This window comes from Epinephelus moara, chromosome 17 (genome assembly GCF_006386435.1).
Source record: "Epinephelus moara isolate mb chromosome 17, YSFRI_EMoa_1.0, whole genome shotgun sequence".
Taxonomy (NCBI): domain Eukaryota; kingdom Metazoa; phylum Chordata; class Actinopteri; order Perciformes; family Serranidae; genus Epinephelus; species Epinephelus moara.
The window spans coordinates 17943864-17969273 of NC_065522.1; the positions used below are offsets into that span (position 1 = coordinate 17943864).

General features: G+C 40.4%; 2 protein-coding genes across 3 annotated transcripts in view; one reads left to right on the forward strand and one right to left on the reverse strand.

Annotated features, from left to right (window-relative positions):
• The window catches only part of col4a5 (collagen, type IV, alpha 5 (Alport syndrome)), a 56538-nt gene extending 43489 nt beyond the window's left edge, over nt 1-13049 (reverse strand). The window contains exon 1 of the mRNA XM_050067717.1: nt 12721-13049. Within this exon, the coding sequence (XP_049923674.1) occupies nt 12721-12810 (90 nt within the window). The 5' untranslated portion in view covers nt 12811-13049. The remainder of the gene's footprint in view (nt 1-12720) is intronic.
• Nucleotides 13050-16518: 3469 nt separating this feature from the next.
• Nucleotides 16519-25410, forward strand: part of col4a6 (collagen, type IV, alpha 6) — a 132269-nt gene continuing 123377 nt past the window's right edge. For both annotated transcript variants that reach the window (XM_050067715.1, XM_050067716.1), the window contains exons 1-3: nt 16519-16654; nt 16829-16949; nt 17129-17174. In XM_050067715.1, coding sequence (XP_049923672.1) covers nt 16939-16949; nt 17129-17174 — 57 coding nt within the window. In that variant the 5' untranslated portion in view covers nt 16519-16654; nt 16829-16938. The remainder of the gene's footprint in view (nt 16655-16828; nt 16950-17128; nt 17175-25410) is intronic.

Below are 25410 nucleotides of genomic sequence, written 5' to 3' on the forward strand. Positions count from 1 at the left end.
TACTGGTTGTGAATCGTTAAAATTGTGGTAACTGTACTTAGTGTTAATTTAAAGCATTCTCTGGCACAAGAATTTCCTTCGGGATGAATTAAGTTCTGTTGAATTGAATGTCTTATATCTATATTTTAAATTTCGGTCTGTATTAGACTATATTGACAATGCAAAAGAGAGAGAAAGAGTCGGGAATTTTAAAGGCACCTTCTACCACCACTCAACCACATAGAAACAGGTGGCATATTAATGAGATATCGTGAATAAATTAGCAGAGAAACATATCAAACTATCATCCAAACACCAAATGAGGGAGCATCTCTTTAAAGAATCACTCCAGTGAACTTCAGAGTCTTAAGAATCTATGACAAGGTGCACTCAAGCTATTTTTTTAAGCCTAATAAAAACACTTTGTGCTGTTTTTCCTCTAATGTGGACATCTAAATCAATAAACAGAAAGAAAACAGGCCACGAATTCATCAGAAATTGATAAACACACCAACAGCTACTTCAAATAGTGTACAAACATGAACGGAACACAATACTGTCACTAAAAAGTGATTACAGGCCAAAGGACACAGAGAGAATAAAACACAAGAGAGAAGAATACAACAATAATAATAATAATAATTCTAAATAACTAACGCACATAAGAGTGGTGGCTCAGTTGCCTCGTGTCTCCCTCTGTGTCACTAAATAATGTGAAAAATGCCCTAACAGAGACCTCAACATGCACCTTCTCTGCTGCTGAACATTATCCTCTGACTGCATGCTAAAGGCTTAGCTGCATACCAGCCGGCACACTGACCTGGGATTAACTAAGACTAGGCTCCACCTGGGACACACACACCCACACACACACACACACACACATAGCGGTGTGCAGCTTACTGTAGTGTAAAGTACAAACAGTATTTGTGACTACTGTATGTACAGTACAAGTTATTAGGATTTAACAGGATTCTGATCTGATGAAGAGGGGAGAAAAGAGAGATGGAGACGATGTGGAGACAGAAAAAAAGTCTTTCAGAGAGTTGACAGGAAAGACGAAAGTCCATAGAAACACAGAGAAGAGCATGATGAATGTTTGACAAGAACCCTTTAGGGTCTAAGAATACATAAACTATCTTAACTTGAAGGAAGAGGCGGAAATAATTCTCCAAACTACACCACAAAATATGTTGTTAATCTGCCCCCTTTGTGGATAAGATTTGATTTATAGCAGCATAAATTGATATTTTTATATAAACGATAAGCCAAAGACAGGGGACACAGATGAACCCTTTGAGAATTGTCACCAGACTGCAGCTTGATGGAGCGTTTTAGTATCCTTCAGCTCATTGTTTTGGTTTTAAGGCCCACAGATTTACTGTTTTGGTTCAGTTCCTCCATGAATTTTTTTTTAAAAACCATCCATACACTAGCACCAATTGTTAGCAACTAGCAAAAGTTATCAACATAGCGAAGCATTTGGCATTTAAAGAGCCAGATAATTGCATCAGGAGGTGGAGGGGACCAAAAACAGAGCTAAAATAGAGTGAACATTCGTCAGGTTGACACAAACACACCTCCAAATGAAAGCTGATGTCGCCTCATAGCTGCTGGATGAAAGCTTTATGAGACAATATATCAGATGTTGTGTTTACATCGTGTTCTATTGCCCCCATGTGGCAGAAAAAAGTTACTGCAGGTTAAATTCAAGCACTTAAACTACGTGGTTACATGACAGCGCTGCAACAACATCACACTACCTCCACTTTTACTCCTGAGAGACTGGGGTCATAATTCTTGCAGCCATGAGACGTCCTTGTCGGGCAAATGTAAACACAATTCTATTGTTTTAGGCGAGAGAACAGCCAAGGATATCAAATATGTTACTATAGCTTGTCCTTTACTTCAAAATGACTCCGTCATATGTGGATATATGTAAAGAAACAGTAGCCACACTGACACACATTCACTCATACCATTTTTCCCATGTGGTTTTTGGGGAAGCCCTGTTTCCTCCTCAGTCGTGTGATTAGAGAAACAGGTGGACAAAATGGAGGAGAGAGCAGTAAAATTAGCGAGGGAACAAGAAAGGGAGAGAGGAGAGAAAAACAGAGGAGAAGAGAGAACCAGATGCCCTCCCACACTTAGGCTGATTCAACGGCAGTCAAAACAGCTTTCTGCCTCTCTGAAGGGACTCTGATGACTTCATTCATTCATCCACAGACTGCATGTTAAACACACTGAGCTGTGGGTCTCTGTTAAAGCACTGCGAATGCGTGTGGCGCGTTATCGCTCCTCGCCATCAGTCTCGCACCTGAGATGAACAGATAAAGGGCTAGTGGAAATATGGAGCCGGGAGATAAAGAAAAAGGACGACGGAATTCATCTCAGGTTATTCTTTAACAGATGTTAAAGGAATAGTTCACCCAAAAACAATATAAATTGTAGTATTCACCTCCCCTCCTCTCTATGGCCCAAAGTTCTCTTTCAAATGGTGCAAATGAAAGCATACCAGCGCAGACAGACTTCCACCGAGGCCGAACACAAGACAGCAAAAAAAAAAAGTTTAAAACGACTGAAAAACTTTCTGAAAATTCTTTAACAATTGTTAAACAATGCATTTTATAATCCAAGTAACCTCATTATTGGAGACTGCTCTGAACATCAAAAGTGCAGTGAAAATAGCTGTTTGGATTTCCATGAAACCATTAATGGATACAGGACACTTGGATAATGCTGCACAGGAATTTTCAGAAAGTTTTCCATAAGGTTTATGACCTCTTTTGCTGTCTTTTGTTCTGCCTCCGTCAAAGTCTGTTTGCACTGCTGTGCTTTCATTTTCAGGCAATGATTCCATGAAAAACTTTTCTGGGACCATAAAGAGCCAAGGGAGGTGAGTACTATATGCAATTAATATTGTTTTTGGGTGAACTATTCCTTTAAATGAGGCTTATGGGCAAACAGGTGGACTGTGCTGTCAATAAACTCCTGTTCCTCATGGGTAAAATAAGTTATCATGCTTGATTGTAACCCTATCCTTATCCCTATTTTATTATTAAAGCAGCACATGTGCTCCTGAAGTACTGAAGTGATTGTTTTTTAATGTATTTATTCAAATGATTTTGTAAATAAATCACATTCTAGGTATTGTCACATTACCCCTATACATTTAGAGATATTTGTGACATGGCTTGACTTGAGTAGAAGTTGGATAATGTTTTGTTCTTGTCATAGTTTATGACAGTTGCACCAAAAACTGCACACATTTGATGGTTGGTTGCATGACTGTTTTGGAGTTAGCTATTAAATTTGACTGCTTCAGAATTCACATAAATTTTGTAACTTGCCCTAACAAGAGTAAAGTATAAAGTGGTATAAAGAGTCCATGAGAGGACACTGGCTGGGGTGATGGATGGGTCAAACAAACACAGGACTTTCCCCAAGGAGACTGGTGATCATGTCCTGCCTGAAACCAGTGAACTTTGAGTTATTTTAAGATATGCTATCCCGCTATCATTGTCACATTACCTTGAAGGTGAAGTGTGTAAGATTTAAGGGAATTTGGTGGCGTCTAGTGTTTAAAATTGTAGGATGCAACTAGCTAAAAATGTGTGGTCACCTTTTTCCTCTGAGAACTTACAATCCAGACCTTCAGGTCTTCACCAGAAGCCGAATTATCTGCAGAGGTCTCTTCATCTTCAAAATTAACAGACCCGGTGATTTAAACCAGTTAAAATACTGAATACAGCAGTTTCACATTAAAAACTAGTGCTGCTCCAATGCTGCTCATTGCAGATGGGCTACTTATGATGGTGGCTGATGCAAAAATGCAAAAACACAAACCGCGAATGGCCCCCTCTGGAATAGTGTTTGGTTTGTCCACTATGGGCTACTGTAGAAACATGGTGGAGCAACACAGTGATCTCCATAAACAAGGACCTGCTCCCTGTGTTGATATTAATTGCTCATTATGAGGTGACGAAAACACAACAACTCTTATTTTCAGGTGATTATACACTAAAGGAAACATACTTACTATTTTCTGCCAATATATCCCCCTAAATCCTACGCACTGGACCTTTAAGTACATAACTTTATGTTAAGCATACAAAATGTAGATCCCAAACCATGTTTCTTTTCCTAAATCTTCTACGTTACCTATCATTCGTAAATCTGACCGATATAGCTTAATGTTACGTACGTAACTTTACATTAACTAAGTAACACGACGATGCCCAGTCATGTTTCTTTTCCTAAATCTAACCTACTTAACTTTACCTGACTAAACCTAGCTTACATAACTTTATGTCATGAGCCCAGGGTGTATTTTTGTAATTTGTGAATTTCAAACAATGATCTCTTGCTGCTTTTTAGAGATGCTAAAGTTGCATTGTGGCTGTATTCTTCTTTGTTGGGAGCGACATTAATGAAAGTGGAAACGAGAAAAGAAAGAGTTAAAGCACACGACAGCTTGAAAACAAGGCGAGTTTGTGTTTTACATCCAGCTTCCAATTTTAAAAGAAGATAAAGATACAAGGCTGGTGGAGAAACAGGAGACAGGGGAGTGGATGCACTGCAGATAGTAATAAAAAGGTGCTGAGTGATGTGAAGACGAGGCGAGTCAGCTTGGGTCGAACTGCATTCACAAATATTTCTTAACAAGTACTTCAGGGGAAGCTGCATAAGCCGCAGCCTGCAGTTTCAGCAGGTGAGAGGGAAAGGAGAGGAAGAAGTAGACATCTGTAAATCAAGGTCACCCGCTGATCTCAGACAGATTAAAACTCGCCCCCCCCTTTTCCAAGAGGAAGAATGCAAAACAATAAATGCTGCTGCTTGGAGGAGAAATATGTGATTTGTTTCAACCTTATATACCTGCATCATCCTCTGTATTTATTTGCTCTTTTGAACCATTGTTTTCCTTTTGCATCCAATAACTCTCCTTCAGTCGAACTTTATTGTTTGTTTTCTTTGCTTCCCACCTGAAGCGATGAGTCTCTTTCTTCCTCCGTCTCATTTCGCTTTGTCCCTAAGCAGCTCTTTGCGCTTCCTCTGGGCTGCAAAATTTAATTTTTTCCTCATAAAAAAGGGGGAGGCATGAAGAAAAGAAGGTCAGGGAAGCACGAGCAGAAAAGGACAGCATGTCTTGTGACTGTTCTGTGTAGGTGGACTTGTCAGGTAGCCCACTGGTTCGCAGCCACACACAAACACACACTGCAAAATTCACATAAAGTTGCTCATAGGAAAAAAATCTATCCTCTTGTAAGTCAAAAGCCGTTGTTTGACAACTTTACAATAAAAAAAAGGATGCAGAACTTCCAAAAAAAAGTAGAAACACTCCATTTATGATAAATAATTATTCTACGATCACAGCACCGCCTCCGTAATGCCTTCCGGTTTGGATCATCTGACAAACAGTACATGGATCAACACTGTCTAAAGTTTAATATTGAATTCCCAGATGTCTGACTTTCCCATCAGCACATGAACACAACATAAAAGTTGGCTAAAAATGCAAGAAGAAAAAACAAAACACTAAAACACAAATTCCAGGTCTGGATCGTCACCAAACACTGATCCCAGAACCAAATCTAGCTAACAGACAAACAAATGTCTTAAGACCCAATGTTCTGTTCCCAAATCGAGCTTCAATCCCACATAAATATCTCCGGTGTTTCTGTTTGTCTTAAGACAGACACTCTCTAAATGTGAAAAGATCAAAGGAGGTCAGATAAGATGAATCAGATACAGACTCAGATATAAACGCCCTTATGGGTGCAAGCTTACATCACTCTAGGATATCTCACAAAGAGTTTATTTATTATTCATTCAAAGTACTTTACTAGATACGAACTGAGAAAATCAACATCAGCAGGACTTTCTACAAACTCCAAAGATCTGACTGATAAAAGCATTTAAGGTTATCCAACCACAGCCTGAAATGAGCTACTGTAAGCTGAAAAATTATTCACACTGGTGCTATTTGGTCCGTTTTAAACGAACCATGGCCGCTTCCACAGATAGTTCGGTTGGTTTGGAGTGGTGTGAACGCTCATTCAAACTGCTTTTTTCCTTCCTGGTCATTGGTCGTTTTGGGCAATACCGCCCCCAAATGAGCAGCTGTTGTATCTGCGTGACGTTGTCTAGGCGGTTTGGTCAACTTTAAAAAGTGCATTGTGAAAGTGAACCGAACCAAATGAAGGTGTGAAATTTTTCAGCATTCCCCGCCTAATCGAACCAAGTCTAGACTCAAGACTATCCTGGTGTGAATGCGCCCTTAGACTTCAAACGTACATGTAACAAATAAACCAGCTGGTTGTCGTCTTTGAAGTCTTTTCTCTTGTGAAACTGAAAAATACCATTACAAACCTCTTTCGATGAAGCATAATTCGCTAAAATCTTTCTTTGTTTCTGAGCGTGGTGTTTTCTTAGCAGAGCTGTACCATGCTCATTAGTGCCCCCCTGTGGCCGAAAAGCATAAAACACCCACAGCAACTAGCTACTGATGGTGCAGTTACAAAGTTGAAGGATCCACACAAAGGTGAGATTTATGCTTCATTGGGAGTGTTTTCAGTTTTACAAGAGAGAAAACTTCAAAGGGTGTGAGGGCGTGAAGATGTCAGGGCCAAGTCAGTGACAAACCAAAGATATACTCTCAGATTTCTTACCATCTGGCAGATTATATGAAAGGAAGGGGTCACAGTGTGCCACAAACTAGCTTGTGTTGGCCTCACCAGTGCCCTATAGACTTGTACTTGTACACATATACACGACATGGAATCAATACAAATACTATAAAAAAGTTCTCCGTCCCAAAACGGTTTACTTCACCTACCAAGCAGGTCTGTCCTGCCTTCACCTTTTCAGTGGATTGTAGCTACAAAGTTTCAAATGCAGTATAAACACAAAGACGAACCTGCTTCCAAACATCACAATGTTATTAACATTCAGATTCCGGGAGGCCTGAGGTTACATTTCCTGAAGTAGAAAAGGACTACACACTTATGGGTAGAAAACAGACAGGAATTTCTATTTAACGCCAAAAACATGCCAAAAAATGAAGTCCAACACACTGACCAACCACACTAGTTAACTGTTTTTTAACATATGAGTAGATTTCGGGAAGGTCACAAGGGACATGCCCCCCTCAATATTTCGAACATGTGCATTTGTCCCTCCAGTGAAAACATGAAAGTAGCAGAGGACTTTTACTTTGACAAAATTAAAGACATTTACACCCCAAATTTCAAAACCTACGCCTTCATTTTAAGCATATCATGGGCAGTAAGTAAGAAAAATGGGGTGTAAAGGTCGGTTTGTTACCATACATTCACTTAAGTCTTTTTAGCCTTAATCTGTGACCTAATTCAGCCTAAATCCACAAAGAGCTTTGATTTAATCTGGATATCCTCACTTCTCTTCAAAGACAAGGTTCCCTCAAAACCCTTAAGCGGCCGCCATTTAACCGTCCAGATCAGAAGATCACAGATTCCCGACTTTTCTGACCCCAAAGAGGTTTCAGAACTTTTAAGTCCCTCAAAGACCGGTTACAGCTCGTGTCACGTGGGAAGCCATGAATAACACTGCTATGAGCTGTTGTCTTCAGAGGGTCGTAACAACGTAAAAATAGGTTCAGACTGCATGGTGGTCTGGTTAGTGACGGGAGCAAAAATATAAGACAGAGACATTGAAAGATGGATAGATGGATGGAGAGATGAGGGGGGATGAAAAAAGACACAGCTGACCTTTAAAGCCTCAAACCAAACAGTGATGGATGGAGTAAATAAAGAGGTCGCTAACAAACACACCATGTTTACACTCCTCTTAACACTGGCAGGAGGAGGCGGAGGAGGGAGGCAGAGGAGGTGATGAGGTTTGAGACTAAGTGACGGAAAGAGATATCTTGTGCAAAGACATTAAATGAGATTATGACCCCAGTGGGAGGGAAAATGAGGCAGAATGGGGATTAAAACATAAAACAGAAAGGGAAACTAAATATTTGTGGTCAGATTGTTTGATTTACTAATACCACTACTACCATAGGTACTGTACGTACTACTTCTACTGCTATTACTGCTGTCTCTGCTGCCACTACACTCCTACTTATTTAAACTCCAAATATACCTGCGAATGCTTCAACAACTGGTACTACTACTACTGCTACTACTGTTATAACTAGCCTGCTGTTGCCACCAACACTACCAATGCTACTACACAACAAGCAAGACTACTGCCATTAGCACTATTGCTGCTACATCATGTAATGAAACAACTACTACTTCCCAACTTAAATACTACTGCTGATATTGCTACTGCTGCAACTGGCAGACGACTACTACTACTGCTGGTATGCTAATGCTATTACTACTACAGCTGGTACTAGTACTTCCTCTACTACCACTACTGTTACTGATATAATACTGTTGCTGCAGGTAACCTACTGCTGCTACTGAAGTACAATTCAGACTACTGCTGTTACTGCTAATGCTACTGCAACATGTTATGAAACAACGTCTTTTCGACTGAAACTAATACTACTACTACTGCTACTGCTACTACTGCTGGTACTGCTACTGCTACTACTGTTGCTCGTATTACTACTAACTACTACTATTGTAGCCACTGCTAGTCCTCCTCCTACAGTACTACCACTACTGCTACAATGTATGCTACTGTTGTAACTCATTCTACTGCAGCACCTACTTTTGTGACTTTAACTACTAGTACTATTACAACTATGAATGCCGCTGCTACTACCATGTCTACAGGTACTACTACTGCCTCTGAAACGACTTATCCTCCTTCTACCACTACTACTGAAACTCTTGCTATTTCTGTTACTTTTTCTGCTACTACAACTTCAATTCGGCATACGGCTTTGACTGCAGTTACTATTGCTACTACATTAGTGTGAAAAATCAATAGTACTTCTGCAACTGCTACAATTCTTATCACTACTACTACCTCTACTTCTACAGCTGCTACCACTGTTACTACTAGTAGTGCCTCTACACTCACTCCCACCCCTCCCATTACTTCCCCTTCTTTTATTACCATTACTGCTTCTGTCACTCATTCTGGTATTATTACATCTTGTACTCTGGCTACTTCAACGTGTACTTCGAAATACTGCTTCTTCCAGCTGTAAAAAGAGAGACTGTGAATGAAGAGGAGGAGGGAGTGAAATAGTGGATAGAGGTAATTAGCTGTCTAAACATTTGGTGTTAGCTCTCATTGACTTTTGTCCACCTGTTAATCCTAATGGCATCTTCAGCTCATTGACACCACAGTGTGAATTCTGCCAGGAACACACACACACACATGCACACACAAAGCAAGCACATATACCCTCCTATATAATGTGTAACTATATGAAGGAGGTAGATGCGATTGCTGCCCGCACTGTGCTTGTTTAAGGAGCCCTTCTCTCAGAGCAGGTGAGATAAAGATGGAATTTGCCATCAAGAACAGACACAAAGGGAAACCAGGGCGAGAGAGATGGGGGAGAGAGAGATGGGAGGGAGACACAGTCAGAAACAGAGGAGGATAGAGGTTAGCTGAGATAAGTTTGAGAAAGAGAGCAAAGGAGCTTTGATTATTCAGTTGAATAGGTGAATATGTTACACCTTGCAAATTCAAGGAGGAACAAATTATTAACTCACTGTTTTGTTTTACGCTCAGGAAGAAGCAGTGAGAAGAATAGATGGATGCAGGAGAAAGAAAAGACGAGTCAACGGCAGAAAAATGAGAAAAATCCAACAAACTAAGAGACAAACATGAGAGAGAACAGCTCAGATTCATCTCTGTGGTGTTAGTAAACATTGCGGATTCATCTCTGCAATCTGAGGATGTTATGGCTACCACACACACATACACAGACACACACACAGCTCCACTTGGGACATGGGTCACGGAAGAGGTGAGGCAACCTGTGTGTGTGCACGTGCACAGCAGAGCATGCATCAAATTAAGTGTGTGTTTGTGGTTGCGCGGCATGACGGGTTCAAAGAAAACCTCCAGGTATACATTACCGCTGAACTCCCTCACCTGGCTGAATAGAGATTCATATCTGGGCGAGGATTAAAAGCGCACACACACACACACATGACCAAACAGCTATGAAACAGTGATGCATGAGACGCATGCTGAATGAGAATGAAAAGCTCTTTGCATATGTGTTTATTTTGAATGTTTGTGCTGATTCAGCCCTGTTAAGCTTTTTCTCCCCTTCCTGTTAAAAACCATGTATCTCCAAATGTCAGCTTTAAATGAACTATAAGACAAAGACAACCCTTTACAGATGTAAAAATTCACTTTTTTAAAGTGGGTTTTAAAGGGTTTTACTTATCTAAGCATTACAACAGTTCTACACACAAGTGGAATAATGAGAATTTAATACTTCATGTATGCTTAAAACTTTACCAAGTTTGGAGATATGTGGTTTTGAGTGAACAGTGATGATGAAAGCAAGCTGAATTCCACAGGATTCACTTGGTGGTGTGCGTCTCATACACACAGCGTCCACTAGAGGGCCTCAGTGAGAGCACTGATGCAGCTCAGATATAACCAGGAATACAGGGAAGGAGGGAAGTGTGAAAATGATTTTGCAACACCACATGCAGCATCCCTCAAACTGAATTGCTATCACTCACATCTTTCTTATCCTAATTATCTTCACTCAAGGTCCCCTTACTAGCTTTTCGCAGAGCCTATGTAAACCCCAATTACAGATGAAGCCTGTGAGATGCATCTGAAAGCCAGTGAACCAATTTTGTTCCTGAAGTCACCATGTTTTGTCTTTTAAAAAAAACTCTATCCATCTATACCCTCTCCCCTCTGAACTTCCTCTTCCTCCTCATCCTCATCAAGAGGGTGGGGTCAGCCACATTCCTAGTTGCAAAGTGGACCCCCCTCCATCTCCATGGCAACTATAACAGCCACTCTGCAAGTCATGCCTTTAACCAACGCCTACAAACACGCCTTTACCAGACACCCTGACCACTTTATTTTTTACTTTACATACCACTTTTCTTCCACATGATTGTTCACACAATATTCTACTATTAGAACATCTTCAATCCTTATATAATTGTTTGCATTTTGTCATTGGGACATATTTATCCCTAACAAATTTAGAAAACATTCTGCATGTCAAATAATGTCACTGCCCTGTATTAACTTTTCTAGCTTTTATAAAATCAGCATATTGAGGATTTGATGTGTTTCAGGTGGCAGCCGCTCCAACTGGAAAGCAGGGGGAAGCTCACTAAGTTCAGATGTATATTTAGTAGACAAGATGCATAAACTGAGAGGAGCAAGCCACCTGGGTTGTTATTTATTAAGCAGACTGTCCTCTTGAGGACTGTCCTGGACCTCACTCTAAACTTATTAGAAGTTCTGTTTGGTGTAATACAGCCAAAGAAACACATGATGCGAGACAGAGGTATGTAACAGCAGCCTATCCTTGCATAGGAACATAAAAAGTCCTTACAGGCTCATGATGAACAGGAAGTGTGCAGGCCTGATTGGACACGCCTTGTGTGTGGGCGGGGCCATGTGCATCAGCATGCAACTAGCACCATGAATTATTAATGACTAGTGAATATTCATTAGCCTATATAGATTATAGCCTGTTGGAATATTACATGAGAAGTGAGACTTATAGGCGCTTCCACTGATTGATGACTTTGATGGTGCAGTTGCGTCATGCAGGGACGTCAAAGTTGGAGGGCTGCAGCCGGGCTCAGGACACGCTAATTTAAACAAATGCAAGAATGCGCAAACACAAACACACGCACACCCCTCCTGGATTTGTACTCCTAAAACATCTCAAGTGGAAGGGGAAAACTGAGCTTGACGCATATAAACTGGTGTCACAGTCACCAAAAATGGTGCTTCTGCTGTTCCTGGCTGCACATAATTTACGTTTGCATGATGCTAGGAGCAAAATCAAGCAATACAGATTGAGTTTATGGTCTATAATTCAATATCCGCCAGTGACAAGATGCTGTCAACATAAAACACACCTGCAGGGGAGATACAACTTCATAAACGCTGCTAAAAATCACAAGCCCTCTCTTCTGGGATGTAAATGGATGTCACCGAGCTAAATTACGCACAGCCTATTTCAGCCAGGTGTTGAAGTTAACTTTAATATTTTAATTAGCAGACAAATGTGTGAAGGAGGAAGATTTTGCGCGCTGCACCACCGCGCTTCTCCACACACTTTATGTGTCGTTTGGTTGTTTGAAGTGATCACAAGCATAAAAAACAGATGCAGGCTGAGAAAAGTGCGCCGTGGTCGGCGTGTTGCTACAGGTTGCCTCCTGCTGCAGGGAGCAGGGGAGGAAGAAACGTGATGCGCAGGGGAGCAGGACAGAAACTCCGTCCGATTCTCCCATGAAACTACAAAGCAGAGCTCGTGAAGGTGCTCACGGGCCGCTCAAAAGTGTCGGTAAAGCCCAGCACCACAGGGGTGTAACTGGGTTAATTATTTTCATTGCAACAAAACGGAAACGGCCACGGGATTATTATTAGAGCAGGAGGATAAACACTTGTTATAAAGCAGCCACTCTATTTATAAACCATAGTTGGGCTTGCTGTGGGAGCCGGTGGTGTCCCAGCGCCGGCTGACTGAGAGCAGCAGGTCTCTCGGGTTCTTCATGAGGGTTATCTTGCGGGGCAAAAGCCACCAGAGGGTTTTAAATCTCTGCAACAGAACCAAAATGGAAAGGCACTTACCGCAGAGTCGGATCGCTGCACCGCGACGCACAGGGCGAGGAAGAGCAGCGGCACGGCGAGCTGTCGCAGGCTCTTCAAGTCTTTATTCATCTTGGGGGAATAAAACAAGGATCCGCCTGCGTTAACACTCTCAAACTCTACGGCTCTCTACTCGCGTGTCATAGCCCTGCTTCCCCCCCCTGCACACTTGCTTCTCAGTGAAATAGAAATAATAAGAAAAGGCACTTCTTCTCGGCGTGTAGGCTGTTGTTGCGCTTGCAGAGGCTCCCAGTGGTCCTGGCTCTGGCACCGTGCGCCTCTGCAGTCCCCCTCTCTAACTTTTTCTCTCCTCGACTTGCAAACCTGCCCAGCCGGATCTACTTCCCACACGCAGGGCGCACTGATATTACACACTTGCACCTACACTATCACTCACAATTCATCTAAAATAAAGTTTCAGGGTGACTTGCACCATAAGATTAGTCCATAAACATGTGCCATTCTATCCAAATACAGATTATTTTATGTTGTTCCACATCATTCTCCCACAATAAAGATCCCCCTAATGTTAGAACCTCGTATGCGCGGATGGATATGGTGCTTTCCTTCTGCGTGCCTCCCCAATCCTACCCAGCGCCTGAGGCTGCACAAAAAAACCTTTGACATTAAACTTTTATTTGACATTTTCTATACGCCTGGACATGTTGCATTCCAGTCAGATTATTAAAGGCCAAATTCTCACTTTTGACTCCTGACAGGAGGATGCTGTTGACAGAATGGAAGAAAGTAAAAACTCTTCTTCAGAAAAGTAGTTCATCATCCTTTCCTTCTCATTTTACTGCATTCTTCTAAGAAATTTGTGGGGCAGGAGGGAGAAGTCATATTCAACTGCTGGTACTGAATATAATATATAAAACTATATGGATAAAATCATCAAAATGTCCTTAAACACACATGAAGTTCCTATTTTCTTATGAAATATTTGTCCTGAAAGTATAAAACTATTTCAAATGCAGATGACAGCCTTCAGGGTCTTCAAGTTATAGAGTAACCAGGAGTTAAGGATCATTGATCTGTTTGACAAGCTTCTCTCTCAGCTTATTTGTTTTAGCTCTTGTTCCTAGAAGGCTTAGGCTATGCACTTTTCTCACTATATTAAGAGCCAGGTGCAGGCCAGAATTTTAAAAGGCACTGAGCATCTCAAACACCACTTTCACAGAGTTTGGGGACCTTATGCCCACCAAATAGAGCTAGGGCAGTTGACTTGTGCTTCCGAAGTTCGATACCATCGTAGCTATCTGTTCTTTTATGCTCTGAAGAGTTGGAATAAGATAATTTTGCATATTTCAATTCTAAGTAACCACAAATGTAAAAAGGTCAGTGTATGGTCTAAGGGAAATTTGTGGTGTAAGATCACAAGTTAAAATATAATAGGGGATGTTTGACTTGGAGTTTATTGGACATCAGGGACTGCAAGAAAAATAAGTTTTGTGTTATTGTCATTTTTGCAGTTGTGTGTAATTTGATGTCCTTATTCTCATAATGTCAAATAAATAGGCTACTACAGCTAGTTGCCAGCAACAACAGTCCCACAATAACCCTACCTTCCCAAAGGTTATAATGTTTGATTCATGTTTTGTAACCGTTTAACAATTTAACGGATAATTTTTGAAGTTTGTGATGCTGTTGAATTGTGTTATACTGACAGGTGTTTCTATTAGTTTTTCCACCCACAATGAGGAACCACATTTCCATTTGTCACCATATAACTGGTATAGACGGGATCTGGCATTGCTGCAAAGATGATCATGAATTCAAAATCCAATGAGCCAATTTTGGCTAACTTTGACGAAAGTTTCGAGCATCTAAGTTTTAAACTTTTTCTACTATAGGCAATGGACTTCAGGTTAAGGTTGCGTGTACAGTTCGGGTAAGTAATATTCTGATTCTAGGAGCAATGAAAAAAGATAATATGCCTTCAAATTACTACATCAGTGCTAAACTAATGAGGTCCCAGGCAGGATCCCTGTGGTACACCACAGCAAAAAACAAGCTGTCAGGGAGAACGAAGTTGCATTTACTGTATATAAGAGCCATGATGTAATTTAAACAAGAACATGTATGTAATTTCAGCAAAACCTTTTAGTAGATAAATTAACATGTTGTGATAAACTGTTGAAGACTCACTCAAGTTAAACTAAAATAGAACATTTGCAACTGTTTGCAACTTGAGTAAATCAGTGTCTGCACCATATTTAGAGCTTTCAAGAACAGGACAGAGGTGTTAAAACAAAGTTTTCAACTTAATCTCATACTTCAGATAGATATGACAACACAGAGCTATGATAACTCTGCAGTATATGTGCAGCATCTTTGTTTTTGAAAAGTTAAAAGGAAAACTATGATATGCAAATTTATGATGGACAATAGAAATATAATGCAACCACATGGAGTTTATTGGACATCAGGGACTGCAAGAAAAATAAGTTTTGTGTTATTGTCATTTTTGCAGTTGTGTGTAATTTGATGTCCTTATTCTCATAATGTCAAATAAATAGGCTACTACAGCTAGTTGCCAGCAACAACAGTCCCACAATAACCCTACCTTCCCAAAGGTTATAATGTTTGATTCATGTTTTGTAACTGTTTAACAATTTAACGGATAATTTTGGAGTCTGAAGTTTGTGATGCTGTTGAATTGTGTTATACTGACAGGTGTTTCTATTAGTTTTTCCACCCACAATGAGGAACCACATTTCCATTTGTCACCGTATAACTGGTATAGACGGGATCTGACATTGCTGCAAAGATGATCATGAATTCAAAATCCAATGGGCCAATTTTAGCTAACTTTGAAGAAAGTTTCGAGCATCTAAGTTTTAAACATTTTCTACTATAGGCAATGGACTTCAGGTTAGGGTTACGTGTACAGTTCAGGTAAGTAATATACTGATTCTAGGAGCAATGACAATGAATAATATGCCTTCAAATTCTTACATCAGTGCGAAACTAAAGAGGTCCCAGGCAGGATCCCTGTGGTACACCACAGCTAAAAACAAGCTGTCGAGGAGAACAAAGATGCATTTATCTAAAAGACATAATTAAATTTAAACAGGAACATGAGTATAATTTCAACAAAAACTTTTACTAGATAAACTGACATGTTGTGATAAACTGTTGAAGACACACTCAAGGAAGGTTGTCCAAAAATAGAACATTTGCAACTGTTTGCAGCTTGAGTAACTCAGTGTCTGCACCATGTTTAGAGCTTTCGAGATCAGGACAGAGGTGTTCAAACAAAATTTTAAATTTTATCTCATACTTAAGATAGATATGACAACACAGAGCCATGAAAACACTGCAGTATCCTATATGTCAGCATCTTTGTTTTTGAAAAGTTTAAAGGAAAACTATGACATGCAAATTTATGATGGACAGCAGAAATATAATGCAACCACATGAGATTAAATTAAAGTTACTGTTTAGTACCAGACTTAATGTCCTTATAGAGACTGGCAGGACTATTATACAGATTGTGGTGCTAATTTTTGCAATGTTTATAGACAGACTAACTTTTTAGGTATATTATGGGGGGTACAGGAAAGAAAAAATGCAAAAATGTTCATTAATGTTTTTATAAACCCATAATTAAGTATCATATGTGGAGGTCTTTTTATTATCTTTAATAATGAAATGTTTTCTGTAATTCTCTGCTTTTCTCGTGTTTTAAAACCAGATACAAATTTCTCCTGGACAGATGAGTCCCCTTTGCTGCTCCACACAGACTGACGAGGTTATGATCTGTGTGCGTGGGTAAAATCTCCTGTTGTAGCCAAACGTATGGAGGCATGAATGACATGTGTTGGCCCCTCCTCTCCCTGCTGCTGTGGTGCGCTGCTGAGTTGAAGCGCAACAACCCGGAGAGCGCAGCAGCGACTTCGCCGCTGCAACTTTGGTGAGTTGGATAAGCTCTGATTTTATGAAAGAAATCACCCACAGAAAGAGGCAGCTTTCGTGCTGGTTGTGTTTTTACGCGTGAGGCTGTGCGTGTGTGTGTGTGAATGCGGGGTGTGTTTGGCGGTGGGACTACTTTATCTCTCTCTTTCTGTGTGTGTCTGTCTCCGGGTAGATGACAGGGGTTTTTTGGAGCCGTCGATGAGCGCGTTTGAAGTGCCTTGCTGGTGAAGACAAGGGGATCGAGTCTCGACCTGCGGTTCCCCCTCTGCCAGTCGGATCAAAATGAAATTCCTGTAAGTCGCTTTTCTCTTACAAATCACGCTCCAGAGTGGTTTCTTCAAAAGTTTTCGGCTTTGCAAACAGCCGCAGCTCTGGTCGCGGCTGCAGGCTACATTAGCAGTGCTCCGGCGCAGTCTACCTGCCAGATAATCACCGGGGGAAACTAACACTGAAATGTTTATTTCTCTGGCAGGATTTGTGTGGTAGCAGTCGCCTTGGCGGTGAGATCTGCGCAAGGAGTAAGTCCCATTTGCTTATTATTACACTCCTTCAGGTGAAGTGGCTTCTCCACTCGGTTTATTTAGAGCGCAGATGCAACATATAAACGATGAAGATGAACGGCTTTCATGCATTCTGCCTGTAAAGTTACCGGAGGAGATACTTTTCATGAATGTTTTGCACATAAATGTCTCAGCTTATCCAATGTGACCACTCTACACTACTTAAACCCACTTTTAAATGTGTTTAAAATGACATTTTAACACAGCTTGTTGCATTAATTCAACGTTTAAATGTGTATAAAGTGATTTTCAGACATGTGTAGAGACGCGCACTTTGCACAGGTCTCCAACATGCCTTTATGCCTCCATGCGTCACGTTGTGGGTGTCTTCAGTCTGTCGCATGAGGAGACACATCTCTGAATATTTTCTTTGTCACGACACAAAATTTTAAAGTGATTTGCATGACTTTTTTTAAATGTCATATTATTGAAATTTAATTTTCCAGTTACATCCAACGTTGCATCATTTGTGCTCTGTCTGAGCTATGGATTTTTTTTTTTTAAGCTTTGGTGTGAAGTCTGCATATATAAGTAGCCCTAGGGACTGAAAAAGCAGTTCATATTTGAGTGGGCCCGCTCAGAGTCATTTGCAATTCAAACCCCGCCCTGCTATTGAATATTTAAAATAAGGAGATTATTGGGGCGACGGGCCTTTTTCAAGCCACACCTATGCAAGACTTCGTACTGCTGTGGGGCACATCTGCTGCTGCAAGAGTGCAAGCAAATAGGGAATACGACTTTCCTTTCATCACCCAAAAACACATCTAAACATTTAATAATTCATTTTTTATTGGTAAATAAGTGCTGTTTACTATACTGTGAATCTGTTTTCCTTAGTTTGTCATTTTAATTTTAATAAATGGTTTAAAATGCACTTTACTGTAGTTGTAAGCAGATGAAAGAACAGTATGATAGTATGATATGATAACATCTGTTTATACACAAACCTGTGGGTGCCCACATGAAGAGTTAGTAGTTGACAAATACATTAATGACACTTTTATCTGCTTAAAACTACATTATGGAGTGTTATGATGATTTACGAAAGGCTTTTATTTTGCTTATAAATGCTAAAAATTAAAGGGAGTTAAAGTAAAGTGTTTTGATGTCATTTAGGCTGATAGGGGGCAACATGGCTTCTTTCTTGTTCATTGGGCAGGATTTGTGGTTGAAGACGATCAAAAGTATGAGCTATATCTGTAATATCTGTACAATATTTAGCTGATGTGAACAAGAAAACTTCCAAAAGTTTATTTTCTTTGAGCACTCCTTAAAGTGACAGCTTTAAGCTTGGTGACCTCTGAAAACTACATAAGATTTCATCCAGTGGTGACAAAATACCATTTAATCCAAAGTGTCTTATGGCATCATGTATCAGTTTGTAGTTAAATCTAGAGCAACGAATCATACTTTTATGTTTAAGTTGATCTTTATATGTAAAAGCATACAGAGGAACTACTTATTTAAGCAATGAAGTGGAGAAAAAAAGTTATATTTAGTTGCATAATACTTAAGTACAAGTACCTAAAATAGCACTTAAGTACAGTTCATGGGTAAATACCCAGTTAAACCCCACAGCCGCTTATAATATCATAATTCTACACTATACAGCTCTAGAGGGAACCAAACCCTCAACCGTAGCAGTGTCAGTGCCTTGCTCTACCAGCTGAGTGACAGGAAATGCTACTAAGATTGCCATCAGCTGTGACAGAGAAGCAGACAGGGAAACATTAAAGCGAATCAGCAGCAAAAAGCTTCCTGTGTCTCAATAGGGCTCATTTGATGGAGCTGCATTGACTTTGAATTGACTCCTCCACCCACTTCCCACCTCCTTGTTGTATTGTGTTGTAGCCTACATCTGTGTGTGTGTGTGGGTGGCTGAGTGGATGGATATGTCTGTATGTGTGTTGAGTGACTGACAGATGAGTTCATTGGGTGGTCTGGGCTGACGTAACCTTGGTAACTGTGTCTTTGGGTATCGCCGTGGTGAGGCGGCGGTCCGGCCCAGAGTAATGTGTGCTTTTGGCTGAATTGAAATGTGAAAGTTTCAGTGCTACTGATAGCATAAGACAGGTTTTTCTCAAGTGTTATCAGTGTCATCAGATAAGACTAATTGCATACATACTTGTCGATTGTGGATATGGTTGCTGTAACACTAAAGATAGCACATATCAAGATTGCACTTATGTAAAATGTTTTATAAACTTTTGCACTCAAACTGCATAAACATAAACTAATGTTTTTATGTAATGTAGGCTAATGGATGGCTCTTGAATTTGGTTAAAGTGTAAACTAGGTGTATTTTATTACTGTTCCAGATACGTAAAGTTCACACTGGCTCTTGTTTTTCATGAGATTTGGTCCAGGGCTTGCACACATAAATGTTACCTTGCAACAACTCCATTAGCTTTTAGCTGCGGCCTCCATTGGAATCATACTGTAATATAACCTACTATATGTATTGCTGTACACCATAAAATGTTAATGGTGCTTTAGTTGCCACTGATGGATTTTAGTTGATGTACTGTAGCGGAGTTTGGCATCAGAAATGGAAACTCACCATTTATTTCTTCTGTTCTGGACAAAAACAGTTGAATTTTGTGTTTATCTGGTTTGCTAATTAGGAAGGAGCCTATATTTCTTTGCTATTGTTTACCGTCTAGTTAACACGTCTAGAAGAAGTTTTGAAGAAGCTAGCTTTGGTAGTGGAAAGGTGTAGCGTGTTAGCATTGTTTAGCTTGCTGGTTAGCGAGTAGGCTAAAACCAACAATATGTTCAACTGAACTGACACCTGTCAAGCTACAAACAGCAGTGTTACCAGGAGGTAAGAGCTAAACACACACACATTTATTAAGCAACACTAAGTCACATTAAATTCAGAAATATGTGTTTATTTGGTGTATTAGCACGTTAGCATTGTTTAGCTTGCTGGTTAGCGAGTTAGCTGGTTATTAATGATGCTCGAACCAACATTTTGTTTAGGCTAACTGAGCTAACTCCTCTCAAGCTACAGACTGCAGTGCTAACTGGGAGGTAAGAGCTAAACACACAAACATTAATTAAGCCACAGTAAGTCACAGTGCATTTAGAAACATGTATATGTTTTGGAGTACTAGTGTGTTAGCATTGTTTAGCTTGCTGGTTAGTGAGTTAGCTGGCTAGTAAAGATGCTAAAACCAACAGTTTGTTCAGGCTATCTGAGCTGAGTCTTCTCAAGCTACAGGCCATAGTGCTAAGATCTTAACACGCAAACATTAATTGAGCTATATCAACTCAGTAAATTCAGAAATATGTGTATATTGTGGAGTAATAGTGTGTTAGCATTGTTTGGCTTGCTGGTTAGTGAGTTAACCGGCTAATTATGATGCTAAAACCAATAGTTTGTTCAGGCTAACTAAACTGAGTCTTCTCAAGCGTTAATTCAGTCACATTAACTTACAGTAAATATGTGTATGTTTTGAACTATTTTGCGTTATTTTTATTATTAGTAATTAACTCCACACCACAACAGTTCTTTTAGGAGTTCACTACTTTTAGCCTGGTTGTTATATTTCTGGATTATTTCATTGCTAGCTGATTCGGGGGCAGATATATGTTCCTCCAGGGGTCCTATTTTCCGAACTCAATATCATGTTAATGTGACACATGAAGTGGACATTTCAAATGGTTTTAGGTTTGAAGCAATGTTTTTCCTTAGGTCATATGTTAAGTGTATGTTTCCCTGGGTCAGTACGTTGCAGCTTACAGCCGACTGGTGTTATACTCCTTACACCTTCATATTTGTGGCCAAGACAGTTTTCTTGACTTTAAACACTGATATCTCTGCAGTAGCTGAACAGATTTTACAACTCAAACTGCATTGGAAGTGTTCATCTCCTTTTGTTCTTTTGCATTTTGAACTGTGAAGCAGGCGCTTATCTATCTCTTACAAGGTTAGTTATCAAGAGACCTAAAACGATAGGGATGAAGGACTCTGGAAACATAAGGACAACTCAGTTTATTCTCCACTCAGACTTTTTTTGAAAATGATGTTTCAGTGAACATACAGAGAGAGCAAGACGTGTCTGTAAGGGCTGACACAGCTGTTGGCACAGGGAAAACATCACACTCGGGTGAGGAGGAATGGTGAGGAGAGGGGAGGAGGCATGATGGGAAGGACAGGAGGGAGTTAAGGGTCGAAGCAGGCAATTCTGTACTACCTGGATGGTTAGGAAATGCACTCTTTACATTTTTTGGAATGCAAGATGGATGTCTAATCTCAGTGTGGTGACAAATTAAGGTTTTAAGAACAAGTTTGGCACTTGTGGATTATGTTGTATGAGTGTATTTCAAGGCAGAAATTTAGATTTTTATCCTGTTTGAAATATCTTATGGCAGGTAGTGTTTTTGCAAGTTTAATCTCCATGAAATACAAATCACATATAGGCTATGTTGTGTTTTTGCTGACATTTTTGATGCTCGCTATGCAGTTTTAGCTTTTTGGATGTTGTTTTCTTACTGTTCCGCACACCCATTGGTTTCCATTTATGTTTGTGTGATATGATAATCAGGTAGCAGACTCTTTAGACTTGCATGAGAAGTGATCAAGTTTGCTTTGTCAAAATTAGGTGTGGGAGTGACGTCTGAGAAAAACTATATGCTTCTCTGAGTTTTTGAATATTAAGTTTCTTAATAAGTTTTCGTTGTTGCACAGTCTGTAATTCTTGGAGATAAATTAATGTGATAAAGCTGTTAATACTGTAGATAATCTATAGAGGTGGCATTTAACGCAAAGGTTTTCGCAGGAAACGTAGGATCTTGAGAATTCAAGAGATACCAATAGAGATGCCACCAGTGGTTTTGGTGCAAAAATGATGCTGAAAACTTGCACACTGACAACTGGTGCAGGGACATCCAGCTACTCCTCCTCTGCCTCCCTCCCTCCCTCCCCTTCCTTGAATTCCTCCAGAGCTTGGCAGGACTTGTCAGGCTGTCTCTCACTCCCTGCAGGTGCTATAGGCTGGAACATTCCAGAAACGCTAAGTGAGGCGACTGATCACTGCTTGATTTGTGGTTGCTAGACCCTCCCCAGTTCAACTAAGTCCCCCACCTCCTCCTTCCTTTCCCTTCTGGACTCCTCCCCTCCCTCCCTAACCCGATCATTACCCCCTCACACCCCCTTTTCCTATCACTTTTTGCCCTCACTGCTTCCACAAGTCAGGCAAACCATTACCGGTTGATTTGTGGTTTGATTTGCGAGTGGTGGTCCCCCATAACCTCTTCACCTTCCTGTCTTTTAAGTATTTTATAAGTTCCTCTTTTGCAAAATTAAAAACCTTTCATTACTGCTTTAAATACAGGAGCTCAGAATGCATTGCTTATAGACCTGAAACTATTTTGACATTCAATTCAATAATTTTCAAGCAACATGGTTAAATGTTTGCTGGTTCCAGTTGTTCTTTGTCATATGTGATGGCAAACTGAATATTTTTTAGGTTTTGGACAGTTAAAAGAAAACAAGTAATTTGCAGATGCCACTGTGGGCTCTGGGACATTAAAATGTCTGTCACAATATTCTATTACTATTAATTATTTAATCAAGAAACTATTCAGGTGAATTAAGAGTGAAGATAATGGTTATTTGCAGCCCTATTATCTGCATGTTTGCCATGTGAAGCACTTTGGGCTGCATGTTTGTATGAAAGGTGCGATATAAATTAAGTTGAGTTGAGTTAATGTCGTCTTGTGCTCTTTAAGTGCTTCTGATTCATTATGTGCACTTACAGCATCAATTTAATGTCTCATTTTTGCTGTGTATGAGAAAAACAAGGTGACAAAAACCCAAACCACATAATTGTAGTGCAGACAGACCTGTCAAACTTAATTAAACATAATTTATTACTTTACTCTTGGGTTAAAATATTTCAGGGTTTAAGTATGTGTTGGTTTAAATTATCAATATGTCCCTGGATGTTTAGGAGTTGCTTTGCTGTAGTTTACGTTCCCCAAGAGCTTTTTCCTGAAACAAGAATGAACGCTGATAATTTGGGTCAGGATGAGATTAGTGAAGTTTATGAAAAAGTTCTGACGTTGTTTTGAAACGTGATAGGCAAAGAGCTGAGCGGTAAATCCGGAGAGTGTGTGTTTGATGTGACTGGGTCATGCTGCTCTGTCTCGGTTTGTGGTGCATGTCGTCGGTCGTGAAGAGTCAGGAGGTCTGTTTTCTCTGCATCATTTCATTCTTACTTATTGTTTTGCTGTCTCTTTTCCTTCCCGCATAGTCCTAATTTCTTTGCATGTTTTAAAGCTGGAATAACCCTTCTATTTCCTCCCTTCAGTCTCACCCTACTATTCTCTCTGTAGTTTCGTCAGAGGAAAACACTTTGTCACTAAGTGCACGAGGAAACCTATAAACCACACATAGCAGGTTTAACGTACCATTGAAAAGCCCCTGCTATTCCTCTCCCACGCCCACAGTTAAGACTCTGCTGCCTGTGTGGTACTTACATGCATTTGTGCATGTTTCCTAGCCCCATAAATTGTATATGCCTCTGTGTCTGTGTGTGTTGTTAGTGCAGGTGGGATGAAGGCCCTTTTTTTCCACTGGGAAATACCCTCTTCAAAACTACACATTGGCTTTTCAGGTAGATAATGTCACACAGCAGTGGTGCACATGTAAAGATAATTTGAGTCAAGAGGAGATTAATGTGTGGAATAAATATCAAGTATGCAGAAAGAGAAGTTTAGGCTTAACTGTCACTGAATGCACTGTGGTTGTACACAGTTGCATGTTCTCTGAAAGATTTTTATATAGTGTAGTACACAGAAATGGCAGAAATAGCACTTATGCTGCTTTTTTGCCTCTTAAAATTGCCCTAGTGTTGACTAATACTGATATCCTTTTCTATTAATCAAGTGAAGAAATCTAGATTTTGTACATTTGTGTTCAGTTTTGAAGGAGCAAATGTTTGGTTAGCATTATAAGCTTTTCACCTGATGACACTGACCTTTGTCATATTCATTTGGGATGCACTGAACCTTGCATGAGCCAGGTCTATGATACTGAAGAATGTTGAGCAATCTCTGAGATGCTTAACGCCTAATAAGAATCTGTTAAAGCATCCAAAAACAACAGAGCGAGAGGGGTGCGTTGGCTTAACTGTTGACAGATGCCGTCTTCTGCCCTCCTATTCCCTCCTCTTCATCGGTTTGTTCGTCTTTTACTTGGTAACAGTGTTTGCGTTGCGCAATCCTCCAAAATCCCACCTGTCATGCGTTTGCATCCATCCATCTTTCCATGCATTCTCCGAAACAAAGGCTGTCTGTGTCATGTTTATGGGTATGGGTTAAAGGCATAAGAAGTTTGTTATCTTTGGTGCAGATGCGGACAGGTGTTTGAAAATTATTGGTAAGGATGATGGAATCATTGTAATCAATCTGATAAAGTGACGAGGCTGTTGCTGCCCTTCAATAGCTCTTAAGATTATATTAGATTTTTTATTTTCGTCTTTTGCATTCCGACTTTATTTGTGTGTTTTAGCAGCTGATATGGCATCGAGGGTGTTGTTAGTTTTGGCAGCTGTGGTACATACTGGAATTTTGATACCAAAGTCATTAAATTTATTGGTTTGTGTTGAACCAATTTAAAGGTTGTGGCAACAAATGGCAGGACAGGACAAGGAGACATGTCATCACCATCATCCTCCGCCATCTGCAGAGTCCTTGGCAGCGCCACTTTCACATTTCGGACCCCCTCCGTCTCGCACACTGTCAGTTTGTCCCGCGATTGGTCACGGTGAACTCCAGGGGTCAGAGGTCGTCGGAGCACAAAGGCAGCAGGGGCTCTCGGCCGCGCCATCGGCTTAACATTCCAGCACTCTGCTCTCCAGATTTGTTTATTGCACTTTGTCTTTTGCTTTTCTGCCTCTCGTGAAAGGAAGACGAGCAAAAACACCTCAAATGGAGAGGGAGAGCAGGGGGAAGTCAGAGGGGAGGGAAGATGGGGGGTTACTCTATCTATGTTCAGGCCCCAGGGGTGTGTTTATGAAGGTCTTTAGGCTTGTCAGAGAGGAGCTGAGGTGGGGCAGTGTTTGGCTGGCTGGATGCTCGGTGGGAGTGCTGTCTTAGCTTGTTCGACGTGCCCGGTCCCTTCTCCATAATGCCATCACTCCCCTCGGGGCTGTTTGCACTTCAGAAGGATTAGACCTCCAATCTG